Genomic DNA, 12374 nt, shown 5'->3' on the forward strand with positions numbered 1-12374 from the left:
TAAAAACTAAATGAGTAGAATAACAAATGCTGTTCGTCAAAATCCTGTTAAAGAGTTTCGATAATCTTGACAAAGGCCTACTTGACCCCTGAGAGTGACACAGACTGCGATCCCGACAGATTATAGAATTATGCAACTTAATTCTTCAGCAGACTCCCTTAACCAGACTCCTTTAATTCCATAACCCCTACTCTCAAGATACCTGGAACTAGGTCAACAAATTCTTTGATTTTTTCCAAACGAAATTTGATTCAAAAGTTTTACAGCATCAGCAGAAAATGATGTGAAATTAAAAGGTCACACTCCTATCAGCGTGCCGCAAATGTACACCAGGATAAGGGCGCGCCAAATTTGAATTCCACTGAAAAAGATAAGGACACATTTGTCAGGTGACAAATTGCGAATAATCAATTTGTTTCGCTCCTGCGCGCAAACTCGCAATAAAAATAATAAGCGCGGACAAGAACAATTTCCAGTCACGCAAAGGGCCTGAGAACTTGGCAAAATTGTGGTCGAGACACATGAGACGGTGAATCCATCGAGAGTAGGTGACAAACAAACAAGACAGCCCCTTAACACTTCAATTCACCTGACATTCTCACGCAAAGGTACGTCGTTTCACTGACCCAACACTTCCAATAAAATTAAAATTTCAAAATCGTCTCAATTTAGGATTAACCGACTTAACTAAACGTTAAAAATGAACAACAGCAGCAGCAATCGAGATGAAATCGTCCTCACTCAGAGCGGAGACATCTTTAATCCCGTTCAAATAGACACTCTTTTAACAGTTTTGAATTTCTCGTGTTGCCTCATCGGAATTCCACTCAACGTATCCATCGCCGTCACCATCATTCGCCTCCGCCGGCTGCACAGAAAGCCGCGCAACATTTTCTTGCTGGGCATCATCTTTTCCAATTTGTCCTTTTTCGTCCCCGCCGTCATCAAATTGATTTACTCGAGTTTCTACTCGTCCGAATCCCTTTGCCAAATTTACGTCGCTCTTGTGGGAGTACCGCAAGGTCTACTCTCCCTGAACATGTTGCTGGCCCTGATCGACAGGTACGTGGCCATCAACCACCCGCTGTTGCATCGGAAAAAGATAACCGTCCGTCTGGCCAGCGCCATCGTTTTGCTCAGCTCGACGTTGATCGTGTTCCTCCTAAAGTTCATTTACATCTTCGATTTGGCTCCTCTCCGCTGCGAGGTGTGGCTGGTTCACGCCAAAAAGATTCTCATCATCCTGGCCATTATGTTCGCCTCGAGCGTAACGCTGAACTTCATCGTCTACCGGCAAACGAAAAACCATCTGAGTGAATCCCAATGCTACGCTCCTTCGACCAACGACGATTTCCAAATTCAGAACGTCAACATCATCTTTGATGTTGATGGAAATGTTATCGATTCGCTCGAACTGGTCGCCGTTGGAAACGACAACAACGGAGTCCCGAACGATTATTCGATTCCAATGACGCCCATGTCCATTCACGTGAATAGGGAGAAATTATGCCAAATGGAAATAGAGGCGACTCGGACACTTATCATCGGGGTCACTTCACTCACCGTCACGGCATTACCTCCCACCGTCTTCTTGTCCATTTTTCTGGCGTGTCGACTTATGAGCCAATCCGATTGCAGCCAAATGAACTGGATGGCGCCGTACATGATCGAGCTGGGTCTCGTCAACATTGTTTGCAGCCCGTTGATCTTCCTGGTAAGAAACAAAGAGTTAAAAACGGCACTGACATGTCAATCAATCTAACGCTATACAACTGAGAAACAAATAAAATGATGTTAAACTAAAAAATCAACTGTTATACCAATTACTACAATAAATTTTCCAATTTTTTTTATTTTCTAGAGTCTTTCAGCACGACATTTATTAGACTTCCAACCCTTTGATTTAAAATTATTTCGAACCCTCAAAAAAGATGTAATGGCGACCTCAAGCTTTTGTGAATGATTTAGTTATTGCCTAATAGACACACAGAAGAATTGTTAGGCAAAAAGGTTCTTATTAATTCGCTCTTAATTTCCTAGCTCCGATGCACCTTCACTTGATTCAATCTGCTGTTTGACTCAGTCAAAAGTTCCTTTTACGGGAGCTGATTGAATTCAATCACAGCTAGCACTCAGGTCTCATTTTCATTCGTTATCGCCATAACGTAAGATACATCGTCGCTCAAGTCGAACTATCAATATTTTTGTAGAAGACTCCAGAAGGCAAAGACATAAATAAATTTAAACCAATGCCATTTGAAATTAATATCACAAGCGGAAGTAGGCTACTAAATAACTGAAACAACTGAATCGAGATTATTATACGTATATAAGTTTAGGGTATCGGTTATCCGTGGGATGTTGTTAGAAGTTTTAGCGTTATAAGTAAAACACATTTCCAACAGGAATAAAAACCTTGCGTACAGCAAGGCTGATCTGGGATTACTTTTGATTACCGAGTTTGTGTGTGGGCGCCTGTGATAACACCCAACTAAAAGTATTCTACCAAGGGATTACCGAAAAAAAAGTAAGCGTTTAGACTTTTAAATGGCAGCACTCAAGTGCTTTCTGCTCTTGCTACTAGCCTGTTCCAACTGAATAAACGACGATATCTTGAAAGCTGTTCCAAGTGTTCACTCTCACGCTACCACCAAAACTACTTTTCTATCTACGCAAATTTCATATTTACCTTTTTTTTGAGCTTAGGTGGCGTAAAGTACGCTATCAGTTGATCCATTTCCATTCCGACAGGCTACCATTATTTGGTCAGCAATCGCGGATTCACAGTTGAGCCTTCCTTACACCTGCCAATATACAATTTTATTACATAACAAGAAATGTAGCACGAAATAATGGAGAAGCCTTGGGGGGGGGGGGCACTATTTACATAATCCTATAGCATAACGCTGTTTCTACCCCATAACGCTCGTTGTTATTATTCGGTGCAACCCGTTGCGAGAGTGAACTCAAACTTGCCCATTAAAGAAAACCGAAGAAAACTATGAAGCGATATCTCAACCCGGCACTTGGAATTAAAATTAAAAGCGAATATTCACCGATTCAACAGAGCAATAATGGGAGACAAGACAAACACAAGCAAACGGGAGATTCGTCAAATGCCTCCCAGCAAAGGCCAAAGTTTGGATTGCCAAATGCAGAGGACAATAAAGAACTAAATAGCAGCGGAGCACCTCATCATACAGCTATTACATTCCAGGAAACTACGAATACTTGGAAGAGAATTTCTGGTATTAATACCAACATGGACACAACGACCTCACGAAAATAGCTCGCCAAACAATGAACTGGGTCGCATAACAGGCTGATGTACTGTATAGCAGTGCTACCAACTACTTTACCTAATGAGGAATGAAACTAGGACTGGCCTATTCTAAGAAATCACGAAGGCACATTTTCGTTAGGATGGCGTTAATGATAGAAGGAACCCCGGGAGGAAAACGTGTCAATATACGCAGACTGAAAACGATGTTGTCTTTAGTTTTTTACTCACTCATGCAACATGTACCGTACCTTTTCGGAATTGTTCACGAACACAAAATAAAATAACGGCGTCTCTCAGTCAATTTCAACCAATTACTACCCAAACGTGAAACATGGGGCGATGCAGACGTCCCGTAACTTTTATTAGGGGGGTGGAGAACGATTTAAAAAAATTACTGGATACCTTTGTTAAATAATTGACAGTTGACACAGAACGGTAGAAAGAATGCCAACAAATAGGCCTAATTGAAAACAGTCACTCAACACAATGGAGAAGTAATCTCCCGTTTAAACAGGTTCCGTTTTCTCATTTGACAATCCCAACCAAATGATTTATCGATTTCCTTTTTTAACGTCAAAAGTTCGCTAGCATGAGATAAATATGCTAAGGTTAACATACCTTTAAATTGATGGATGCAGGTTAATTTCGTGGAATTATTTGGCCAGACGACCTCGCCTTAATCCGTCTTCATCTGATAAGACCTCGTCCCTGTATCAAGAAAATTAAAAATGGGAACAAAAAAATGTACTTTTACGTTATTAACTGTCGCACACTTCAACCAAATAATCAAATTTAAAATGCATAAATCATCAGAGCCAACCAACTAGAAATCATCATCATCAAACTAGAAATAGATGTCTCGACCATGCACTCGGAATATTAAAATTAAAGATAGAATTAGCGTTCAACTGACAAATAATGCAGACGGGACCGACAAGACAAACAAATTTAAATGAGAGAGATTTGTCGAAAGCCTTTTAGCAAATGCAAAAGTTTTGATTGCCAAGTGCAAAGCAATAAGGACTAATACAGCACACATAATAATACTATACAATCAAAGATCAAAGAGGAAACTTTAAATACTTAGGGGGGACCATTTTCCGTATTAAAAAGGACCTGGTAACCTGGTAACAACAACCTCAAAGAGTCGTACGCTCAATAAAATGGGTTGCACAACAGGTTGCAGCAACCTGCAGAGCAACCATTTTTCTAAAAGTTTAAATCCCAGAGACACATGTGACAGCCCTGAGGACGTGAACGTATTGGAATAAAAACCAATAAACGAATCTACTCGCCCGCCAAGATATCATTGGCCTATTAGAGAAATCACAGAGTCGCATTTCTTTTCAAATGAAGAAATGATCAAAGAAATTGTAGACAAAACCACAGAATAAAAAAAAAACCTGTCAACAACTTCCAACGAAAACGACATTACCAAAATGGAAATTTTCACGCAAGTTGGAGGCCACGTAACATACTGAAAATCACACTTGTTAGTCCCACACAGGTGCGTAACGACGTCTCTGTTGCTGCAGTCACCAGCGACTGCCAATTGCAACCAGTTACTACCCCAAAGTAAACTATGGGGCGTTGCACACGTGCCGCAATTGTCATCAAGGGCTGGGTGATTTCGGCGTAACAGCTTTTGAGGTTTGGGAAGGAAAGAGACTGAGACCAAAAAGTCGAAAGGTAGTCCACTCCCTTGAATAGCATCTAACCTTCACATCAAAATCAATTTGTTTCCATTGGCATTAAGTCGGGCGTGTTTTAGCCGACGAGAATCATATACGAACGACCTGGCCACCTCATATCGCGCAAACTCGTAAATTTAGAGTGAAGATGGCTGCATCTTAATAGAATATCTATAGAAAGGCCTTCAAAATTGGACTGATGGCCCATCATTCTCATCAGACGACTCCTCCTAAGAAGAAGATTCTTTGCCCAGACGTCTATAGACGCAAAACAAACGGGCGATCCCTTCATTTTTCAATCCCTAAAGGTAATAGGCACTCTCGCCATTCATTCATTTATCCGCATAAAGATTAACATAGATTTGCACTAGAAGGGCTTAACATTAACCACAAAAGAATTGGCAACATTTTTTGCACTCTGCACCACAGTCCAGCTGTCAACATCATGAACGGGAGCTGCGATCAAGGAGAAAGTGTCCTGACTCAGACCGGGAAGGTTTTAATCCAGTCAATCTGGATGACACTAAATATGCGATTGCACAATTCGCATGTTGCCTCATCGGAATTCCGCTCAACATTTCCATCGCAATTACCCTGATTTGCCATCGCCGCCTTCGCAAAAAACCGCGCAACATTTTCCTACTGGGAATCATCTTGTCCAATTTGTCCTTTTTCATTCCTACCGTCATCAAACTCATTTACTGGGGTTTCTACCCCGTCGAACCCCTTTGCCGTGTCTACGTTGCCTTGGTTGGTGTACCGCATGGATTACTTTCGCTCAACATGCTGCTGGCCCTGGCCGACAGATATTTAGCCATCAATCACCCCTTGTTGCATCGAGAAAAGATGACCGTCCGTTTCGCTTCTATCGTCATTCTCCTCAGCTCAATATCCACCGTTTTCTGTCTAAAATTTGTCTACATCGTCGGTTTGGCTTCACTCTGTTGCGGAGTGGGGCTCGTTCAAGCGAAAATAATTTTGATGATCCTGACTATTCTGTTCCTATCGTGCGCCACATTGCATCTCGTCGTTTGCCGGCAAACCAAAATCCTACTCGGGACGATTTTCCCTTCGACCAACGACGCTGCTGGCCAAAGGAATGGCAATCAAATTGAATGTATTGAACTCACCGTTATCGGGAATGAATCTTGAAACGAAAGGGTGTCGACTATCATCACGAACGACGACTGTTCCAGCATCAGAACCAGCATGTCCATTCACGTCAACAGGAGGAAACTGAGTCAAATAGATTTGGAGACGACTCGCACTTTAATCAGCGGGCTGACGTCACTCGTCGTCACGACTTTACCACCCGTGATCTTTGTGTCTAGTTTTCTAACGTGTCGACTCATTAGCCAATCTGAATGCAGTCATTTCAACTGGTTAGCCCCATATATGATCGAACTCGGTCTGATTAATGTCGTATGTAGCCCACTGATAATTCTAATCAGGAACAAAGATTTGAGAACTGCGCTACTAGGCTAACACAATTTTATCTTTTAAAATTAAACTGTTCAAAAATATGATCTATACCCACAACTGGCTGCCATCTACATTTACTTTAATATGTTGTCGTTTTCCTCTGATGTATCGCACAATGTTTAAGGTTCGATGAATTTGAAATAAAAACTTTTAAATCCAAATACTAAAAGTGGCCAAATATTATTATAATAAATAAGGTGAAAAAAGGAAGGTACCATTCCAAAGCTGCTTGTGGTTATTGCTGCTACCTACGCAATATGGAACATATTGCCCTACTTTCGACTGCGGTGCAGATGAAATGCATCGCACATTTCTAACTAACCTACCTCAACAATACTTAGACTTATTGATCACCACCAAAGTGACGTCATAGGAAAAACCTACCGCAAGGACAAGTTTCCTGGCTAAGGGGACTTTCAATAAGTTAAGTGGTTCTTTTTACGATGAGGCTTATTCACCATTCGTGCAACGGGATTAGATAGCGGGACGGGGAAGCCAAATCGGCTTTACTAAACGCTTGATATGAAATGGAGATATGATGGATTAAATCCCATTGTAAAGACCCCAACGTTACTGGTCAAACGGCTGGGAAAAGTCTTAAAAGACCCGGAATCCAATACTTTTTTATCCCCTAAATTGCGCATAGATTTGGAATGAAGGTATTGATTTAGCTGCAAGTGGAAACGGTATGCAATTAAACTTTGATAATGATTTCCAAAGAAAATTGCAAGTGAGAAGACACTCAAGGTTTACATTATCTTAGACAGAACTTTCCCATTTCGATCGATTGATTATTTCTTTTCTGGGTACTGTCGACTAGAAGGTGGCGCTTTACGGGAAATGCATTTTAGCACCCGGAAAATTAATCTCACTTCCGCCCAAACAAATGAGATTAAACACAGCCAGCACTCAAAGCTCCCTTTTCAATAAAATTCCCAGAAGGAGATAATGACACGGTATTATTTATTAGTGGGTGTTTCGTTAAAGAACTGGAAACTGGCTCGCAACTTGGTAAACTTAAAAACTTCGGTTGAAATAACTGAACTGCTTCGGTGATGACAATTGGTTTAGAATTTAAAGCGACGGAAGGCTTCAAAACTAAAAAAAGCTGGCTGGCTAACAAAATAGAAAATACTTGGCACATCTTGGCTGCACTCTATTTGTCATTTCGATGTCTCTATGCTCGCTCAAAAAGTCTTAACGTTCATTAACGAACCAAGTTGCTTTCAAAATATCACGTGGGATTTCTAGCTCTATTAATTCCACACCTATAAATGGCTTTTTACTCATTTATGGAGTTTCAACCGGCAAAAGGGAGTGCGCATAATCAAATATCGGAGGTTATAAAATGGAGAAAAGCAACACTCACCGACACATCATTCCGCGAGACGATTCGGGAGAAGGTCGTTCAGTTCAGCAGTAAAATCCTGAAAAATATCAAAAGAAGAAATTAGAATTGATTTCTCGACATCGAAAATCATTAGAAAGGTAATAAACTGTTTGCGTAATTTTATCGACTCATTTTCATAACAAAATTTGGACTTAGAATAAACTTGAAAATGAACAATAGCAGTATCAACAATCGAAATATGCCTCTGATACTCAACGGGAAACTGTACAACCCAATAGCTGTTGACGGCATTTTCCTTGTCATTCCAAAATACGTTTGCAGTTGTATCGGAATACCTGTCAACGTGTCGCTAGCATTGACTCTCATTTGCCATTGTTATCACTACAGAAAACCGCGCAACGTGTTTCTCTTTGCAATAGTTTCCTCCAATTTGACGTGTTTCATCCCATCCGTTATGGAACTGATTTACTGGGGTTGGTTGCCAGTCGAATCAGTTTGTCACGCATACGTCGCTGTTGTGCCAATACCACACGCCCTCCTACTGTTAAACATGTTCCTAGCACTTATCGACCGATATTTAGCCCTCGCCCACCCTATAATTTATCAAGAGAAGATGACGGTTCGTCTAGCGTCTGCCATGGTTATCTTCAGCTCAATTTTACTCGTGTTCCTTCTCAAATTTGTCTACATTTTTGGTCTTTCACCACTTCGCTGTGAGGTTTACCTCGTCCAAGTTAAAATCAGTGTCCTAATTCTAGTCGCACTCTTGTTATGTTGCACTGTGTTCAATTACGTCGTTTATCGACAGATAAAGATTAATTTATCAAGTTCCCAAAGGCTCAGCGGTTTAACTAATAGTGGTGGCTATCAGATTTCCACCATTGATGGTCATATCGATTGGATTGAACTAGAAGTTTTCGAAAATCAAAGAGGACTACCTGTCAACAACAGCGTCTCCCTATATGGTCGCTGCGATATCGGCACGTCCATGTCTATTACGTTGGATAACAAAATCCTTGGTGAAATAGAAATGGAATCAACCCGTACTTTACTCATCGGAGTCACCTCCCTCCTCATCGTTGCTTACATTGATATCATCTACCTCTCAACTTTCTTTGGGTGTCAATTTATTTTTAAAGGTACTCAACAATGTGGCGATTCGAAATGGATGGAGCACTTTATAAAAGAACTGGGTTTGATTCCAGCGTTCGACGGCTCGATAATCTTTCACATGCTATTCAATAAACTGAGCAGGGCACTTGCATGCTAAAAAATTGCTTCTAGTTTTCGCACTACTACAGATTTTAATTTGCCAATTTAAAATGTGTTTTCTGTATAACTGAAATCGTTTTGTACGTTAAATTATCTATCAATGTTTAATTCCTCGCAACTGACAATTATTTTCTCGCGTATTTGCTCATATAATGGACTTGGAAAATTGATTTGTTTTTACTGTCCGTGTAACGCTGGTTAAAAACGCAATTCAACTGATTCTAGTGCTGCTTCTCTTTTGAAATTATTTTAATTTTAACAGCTTTAGTAAATTTTCCAAATGGATGAAATGTACGTTTAAAAGCTGTTTACACCCTATTTTCACACGTCATTCATCCTTCTTTTTACGTCTACTTTGTACAAATAAAAAGATGCTTACCTTATAAGAGTTCAAGGTTTTCCTACGGATTTGAAAACAGCTGTCGTTCGACCTTCAGAGTTGAATTTCACTGTACAACAACTTCATTGTCATAGTCATAATGTTAGTGGTTCACCTATAATAGATTTTTTAATGGTCAGTCTAGAATTGTGATGAATAAATAATAAATTCTACTTCACCTTACAGAAAAAGTTATTTCACAGCGGATCATGCTGGGCCACAAGAAGAGATTTATCGATCCAGTGTTGAACACATTACATCAAGTGTTGTTATTGTTGACCTGTTAAATAAAAATAAATACAACTTTTTATATTACTTATAGTAAGTGAATATGAACTAAAGCAGTCTAAAGTAACTAAATAACTATGACAAAGTATAACAGAACACAAGAAATTTTCTCCATTTCTTCGACTTACAATGAAAGAGCATCATGATGTCTAGCATGTCTAGTCTCAATAAGGCCAGCCAAAGTTCTGCACATCAAAATAAAATGTTCACACATCATCATTAGTTATACCTGATGGATAATTCAAAGTTGAGCTCTCTACACTTTCCCCAGCAAGTTCAAGACGTCCGATATATGTTTAGGTTGAAAAGTACAAAACCGTCGATACAATCAGTTTACACGATTTTTAGGTGGCAACTAACACCAACAGCCATGCATCAGCGAAAATTGGCCTCACTAGCTTGGTCTCACTTTCAGAGTCTCAGCACGTTTGTCAATCAGCATGATAGCTGGTAGCAGGTAACGAATCTTGTTTTGAAAGCAGTTGAAAAGAGAATTGTGCACAATATTTCGTTCAACAATGAATACATTTCACCCTTCTTTTGAATTCAATAATCAAACATACGAGGGCTGGACAAGGGCTGGAACTGGCTGGAAGTCTGGAACACAACCGCGCGCTACCGCGAGAATATTCAAATTAGTTCGATAGGCTCTTAACTTCGTCTGCTAGACAGCCTAAACAGGATCCACGCCACGTGATTGATTCTATTGGTTATGTCGCATTGGCGCCAAATTATGAATTTAAATAGAGGGAATCGACAATCCCTTTACAATATAGAACAAATAAGGCCTTAAGATACTGTATTATTTCAACACGAATGAGAGAATTGATTAAAAATTCAATAGCACTGATTGTGAAAATGACAAACTGATAGTAAAGTAGCTAAAATTGAAATTTTAAAAAATACACCGTAATTATTGCACCCACGTCAATTTCGTAAGTAAACAAAAAATTAAAGATTACATGGCATTAAAAAACGTAAAATTCTTCTATAAAAATGTGAGTAGTGCACCTTCGTCTTCCGGTACAAACAAAGAGAGAGCACAAATTGTACTCAAATCTTTTGTTATATAACTCCTTAATTTTTAACAGCGGGTTTTCGAGGTTCAACACTTTGGGTGCTGCGACCAGGGATGAATCCACTGACTTCATTGCGAGAAAAGCTTTCGGTCCACCCAATTGTATTCCTTTTTAGAGAACAGCTAGTTCGACTGGCGGTGAAATGAGTACAACCCCAGTTGTCGAGGCAAATTTTTCCGCACTGATCGTTGGCTGCAAAAATCAGCAGGTAATCGCTGCCAAGGAAATTACAATTTGTCGACCATCGAACCTGGTTACTGTCGGAATATTCCCACAAGCGAGCGGACACAGTTGTCATGAAAATGGCACCGATCAGAGAAATGAGAAACAACTTCATCCTAAAAAAACATTCAAAAACAAAAATTGTTATAATTTGCTATGATGTTGAGAAACTACTAAATACTTAAGTACATTTTTAATTCTTGGGTTGACGGCACAGCAATACGACTTGATAGTTCAGTTGAAATGGAAGAACTGCTGTGAATCGAAGTCGAGGATCTCCTTTTCATAGTCCTCGAAAAGATTCCGCAATGATGATGAAACTTAAACTTCAGCAAATTGGAAGTCATCCAACAGGTGAGAGCTGAGATGACCGGTACTAAACAGGTCAGGTTGGCGGACCTACAACCGAGGTTGGTAAACAAAAAGAAATGGAGATCAGTATTAACGTGTAAATTGTTTGCCCTCGTTTCTTCTGTTTTGAAATCCGAAAGTCGCGTGCTGGTTTCTATTCAAACCCGTATTGATCTCACTTTAATACCGTTATACTTAGTAATAGCTTTTAGTGTGGGCAGCTAACAGACAAATTCGTTGTAGTGAAAAATTACAGCCCAGCTCTAATAATGCTCTATCAACAATCATCCAACCTTATTACAAAGAATCAACCTTATTTAGGTTGGGTTTGAATGAGAATGCAACATTCCCCCTTCTTCCAGCAATCGTACAATCCTCAATTGCTAGACTTGATTTACTCAAAAGTCATGTTGTAAATCTATTGGTACTCTTCATGATGTCACCAGCACACAGTTTTTCCCTTCATGTCGAGTCACAGATCTACACGAACAAGGCAAAATAAGAAAAGTTATTCTGCTTTTGCACAACAAATTAATGATCATTATTACCTCATGCAAGTTTTCACGCCCAATATTGGGCACTAAAAAAACGTCAACTGTTGTTCAGTTTGCAAGCACCTACGAGGGGAGTTTAATCGACCAACCTGTTAGCAGTGAACAAACTTTATGAGAAAGAACAAGTAGGAGTTTTTGAACGATTTCAATTAAAACTACCTACTACACCACTCTCTACTTTTCAAGAATGAAATAGTCGAGCCGTCGAGGGCTTGAGGTCTGCTGGATCATTATTTTGGAACACAGTTATGCCACGGTTCACGGAGGTGGTTATGTTTTTATTGCGTTTTATTAAGATTAACTTCGTCTGCTAAAAAATCACGTGATTGATATTGTTGGCTGTCCCATTTGGCGCTACTTATGTTTTATTAAACGAACAGATTCGCAAATCGCAACGAAAATATCTAAATTGAATTGCACAT

General features: G+C 39.8%; 2 protein-coding genes and 1 long non-coding RNA gene across 7 annotated transcripts in view; 1 reads left to right on the top strand and 2 right to left on the bottom strand.

Moving 5' to 3' along the window:
• The window catches only part of LOC124349671 (endocuticle structural glycoprotein SgAbd-3-like), a 192971-nt gene that overhangs the window by 67809 nt on the left and 112788 nt on the right, over positions 1–12374 (top strand). The gene's annotated exons all lie outside the window — the stretch shown is intronic.
• Positions 2695–10357, bottom strand: LOC124350768. Of its 2 annotated transcripts, none has more exons than XR_006921109.1 (6): positions 9976–10357; positions 9643–9738; positions 9459–9573; positions 7826–7883; positions 3902–3991; positions 2695–2804 (listed from the first exon to the last, which is right to left on the bottom strand). It is a non-coding gene; the product is annotated as an uncharacterized LOC124350768 (long non-coding RNA). The 2 variants fall into 2 exon arrangements; XR_006921108.1 differs by having other exon boundaries at positions 9638–9738.
• Positions 10529–12232, bottom strand: LOC124349511. Of its 4 annotated transcripts, XR_006920291.1 has the most exons (5): positions 12112–12232; positions 11947–12015; positions 11692–11878; positions 11237–11446; positions 10529–11163 (listed from the first exon to the last, which is right to left on the bottom strand). XR_006920291.1 is itself a non-coding variant. In XM_046800188.1 (2 exons), exons 1-2 carry the CDS (start codon positions 11392–11394, stop codon positions 10824–10826), a joined length of 498 nt encoding a protein of 165 aa, XP_046656144.1. In that variant the 5' UTR covers positions 11395–11676; the 3' UTR covers positions 10529–10823. The 4 variants fall into 4 exon arrangements, 1 of the variants encoding a protein (XP_046656144.1); XR_006920292.1 differs by lacking the exon at positions 12112–12232 and having other exon boundaries at positions 11711–11878; positions 11947–12044; XR_006920290.1 differs by lacking the exon at positions 12112–12232 and having other exon boundaries at positions 11947–12044.

The sequence above is a fragment of the Daphnia pulicaria genome, chromosome 1 (genome assembly GCF_021234035.1).
Source record: "Daphnia pulicaria isolate SC F1-1A chromosome 1, SC_F0-13Bv2, whole genome shotgun sequence".
In the NCBI taxonomy this organism is placed as follows: domain Eukaryota; kingdom Metazoa; phylum Arthropoda; class Branchiopoda; order Diplostraca; family Daphniidae; genus Daphnia; species Daphnia pulicaria.

What these genes read in the sequence shown, in the direction of transcription:
- LOC124349511 (XM_046800188.1), bottom strand. Translation starts at nt 11,394, where the DNA reads ATGACTTCCAATTTGCTGAAGTTTAAGTTTCATCATCATTGCGGAATC. An exon ending in TCAACCCAAGAATTAAAAAT is followed by an intron (nt 11,164 to 11,236) that starts GTACTTAAGTAT and finishes ATGTTTTTTTAG; the next exon opens with GATGAAGTTGTTTCTCATTT.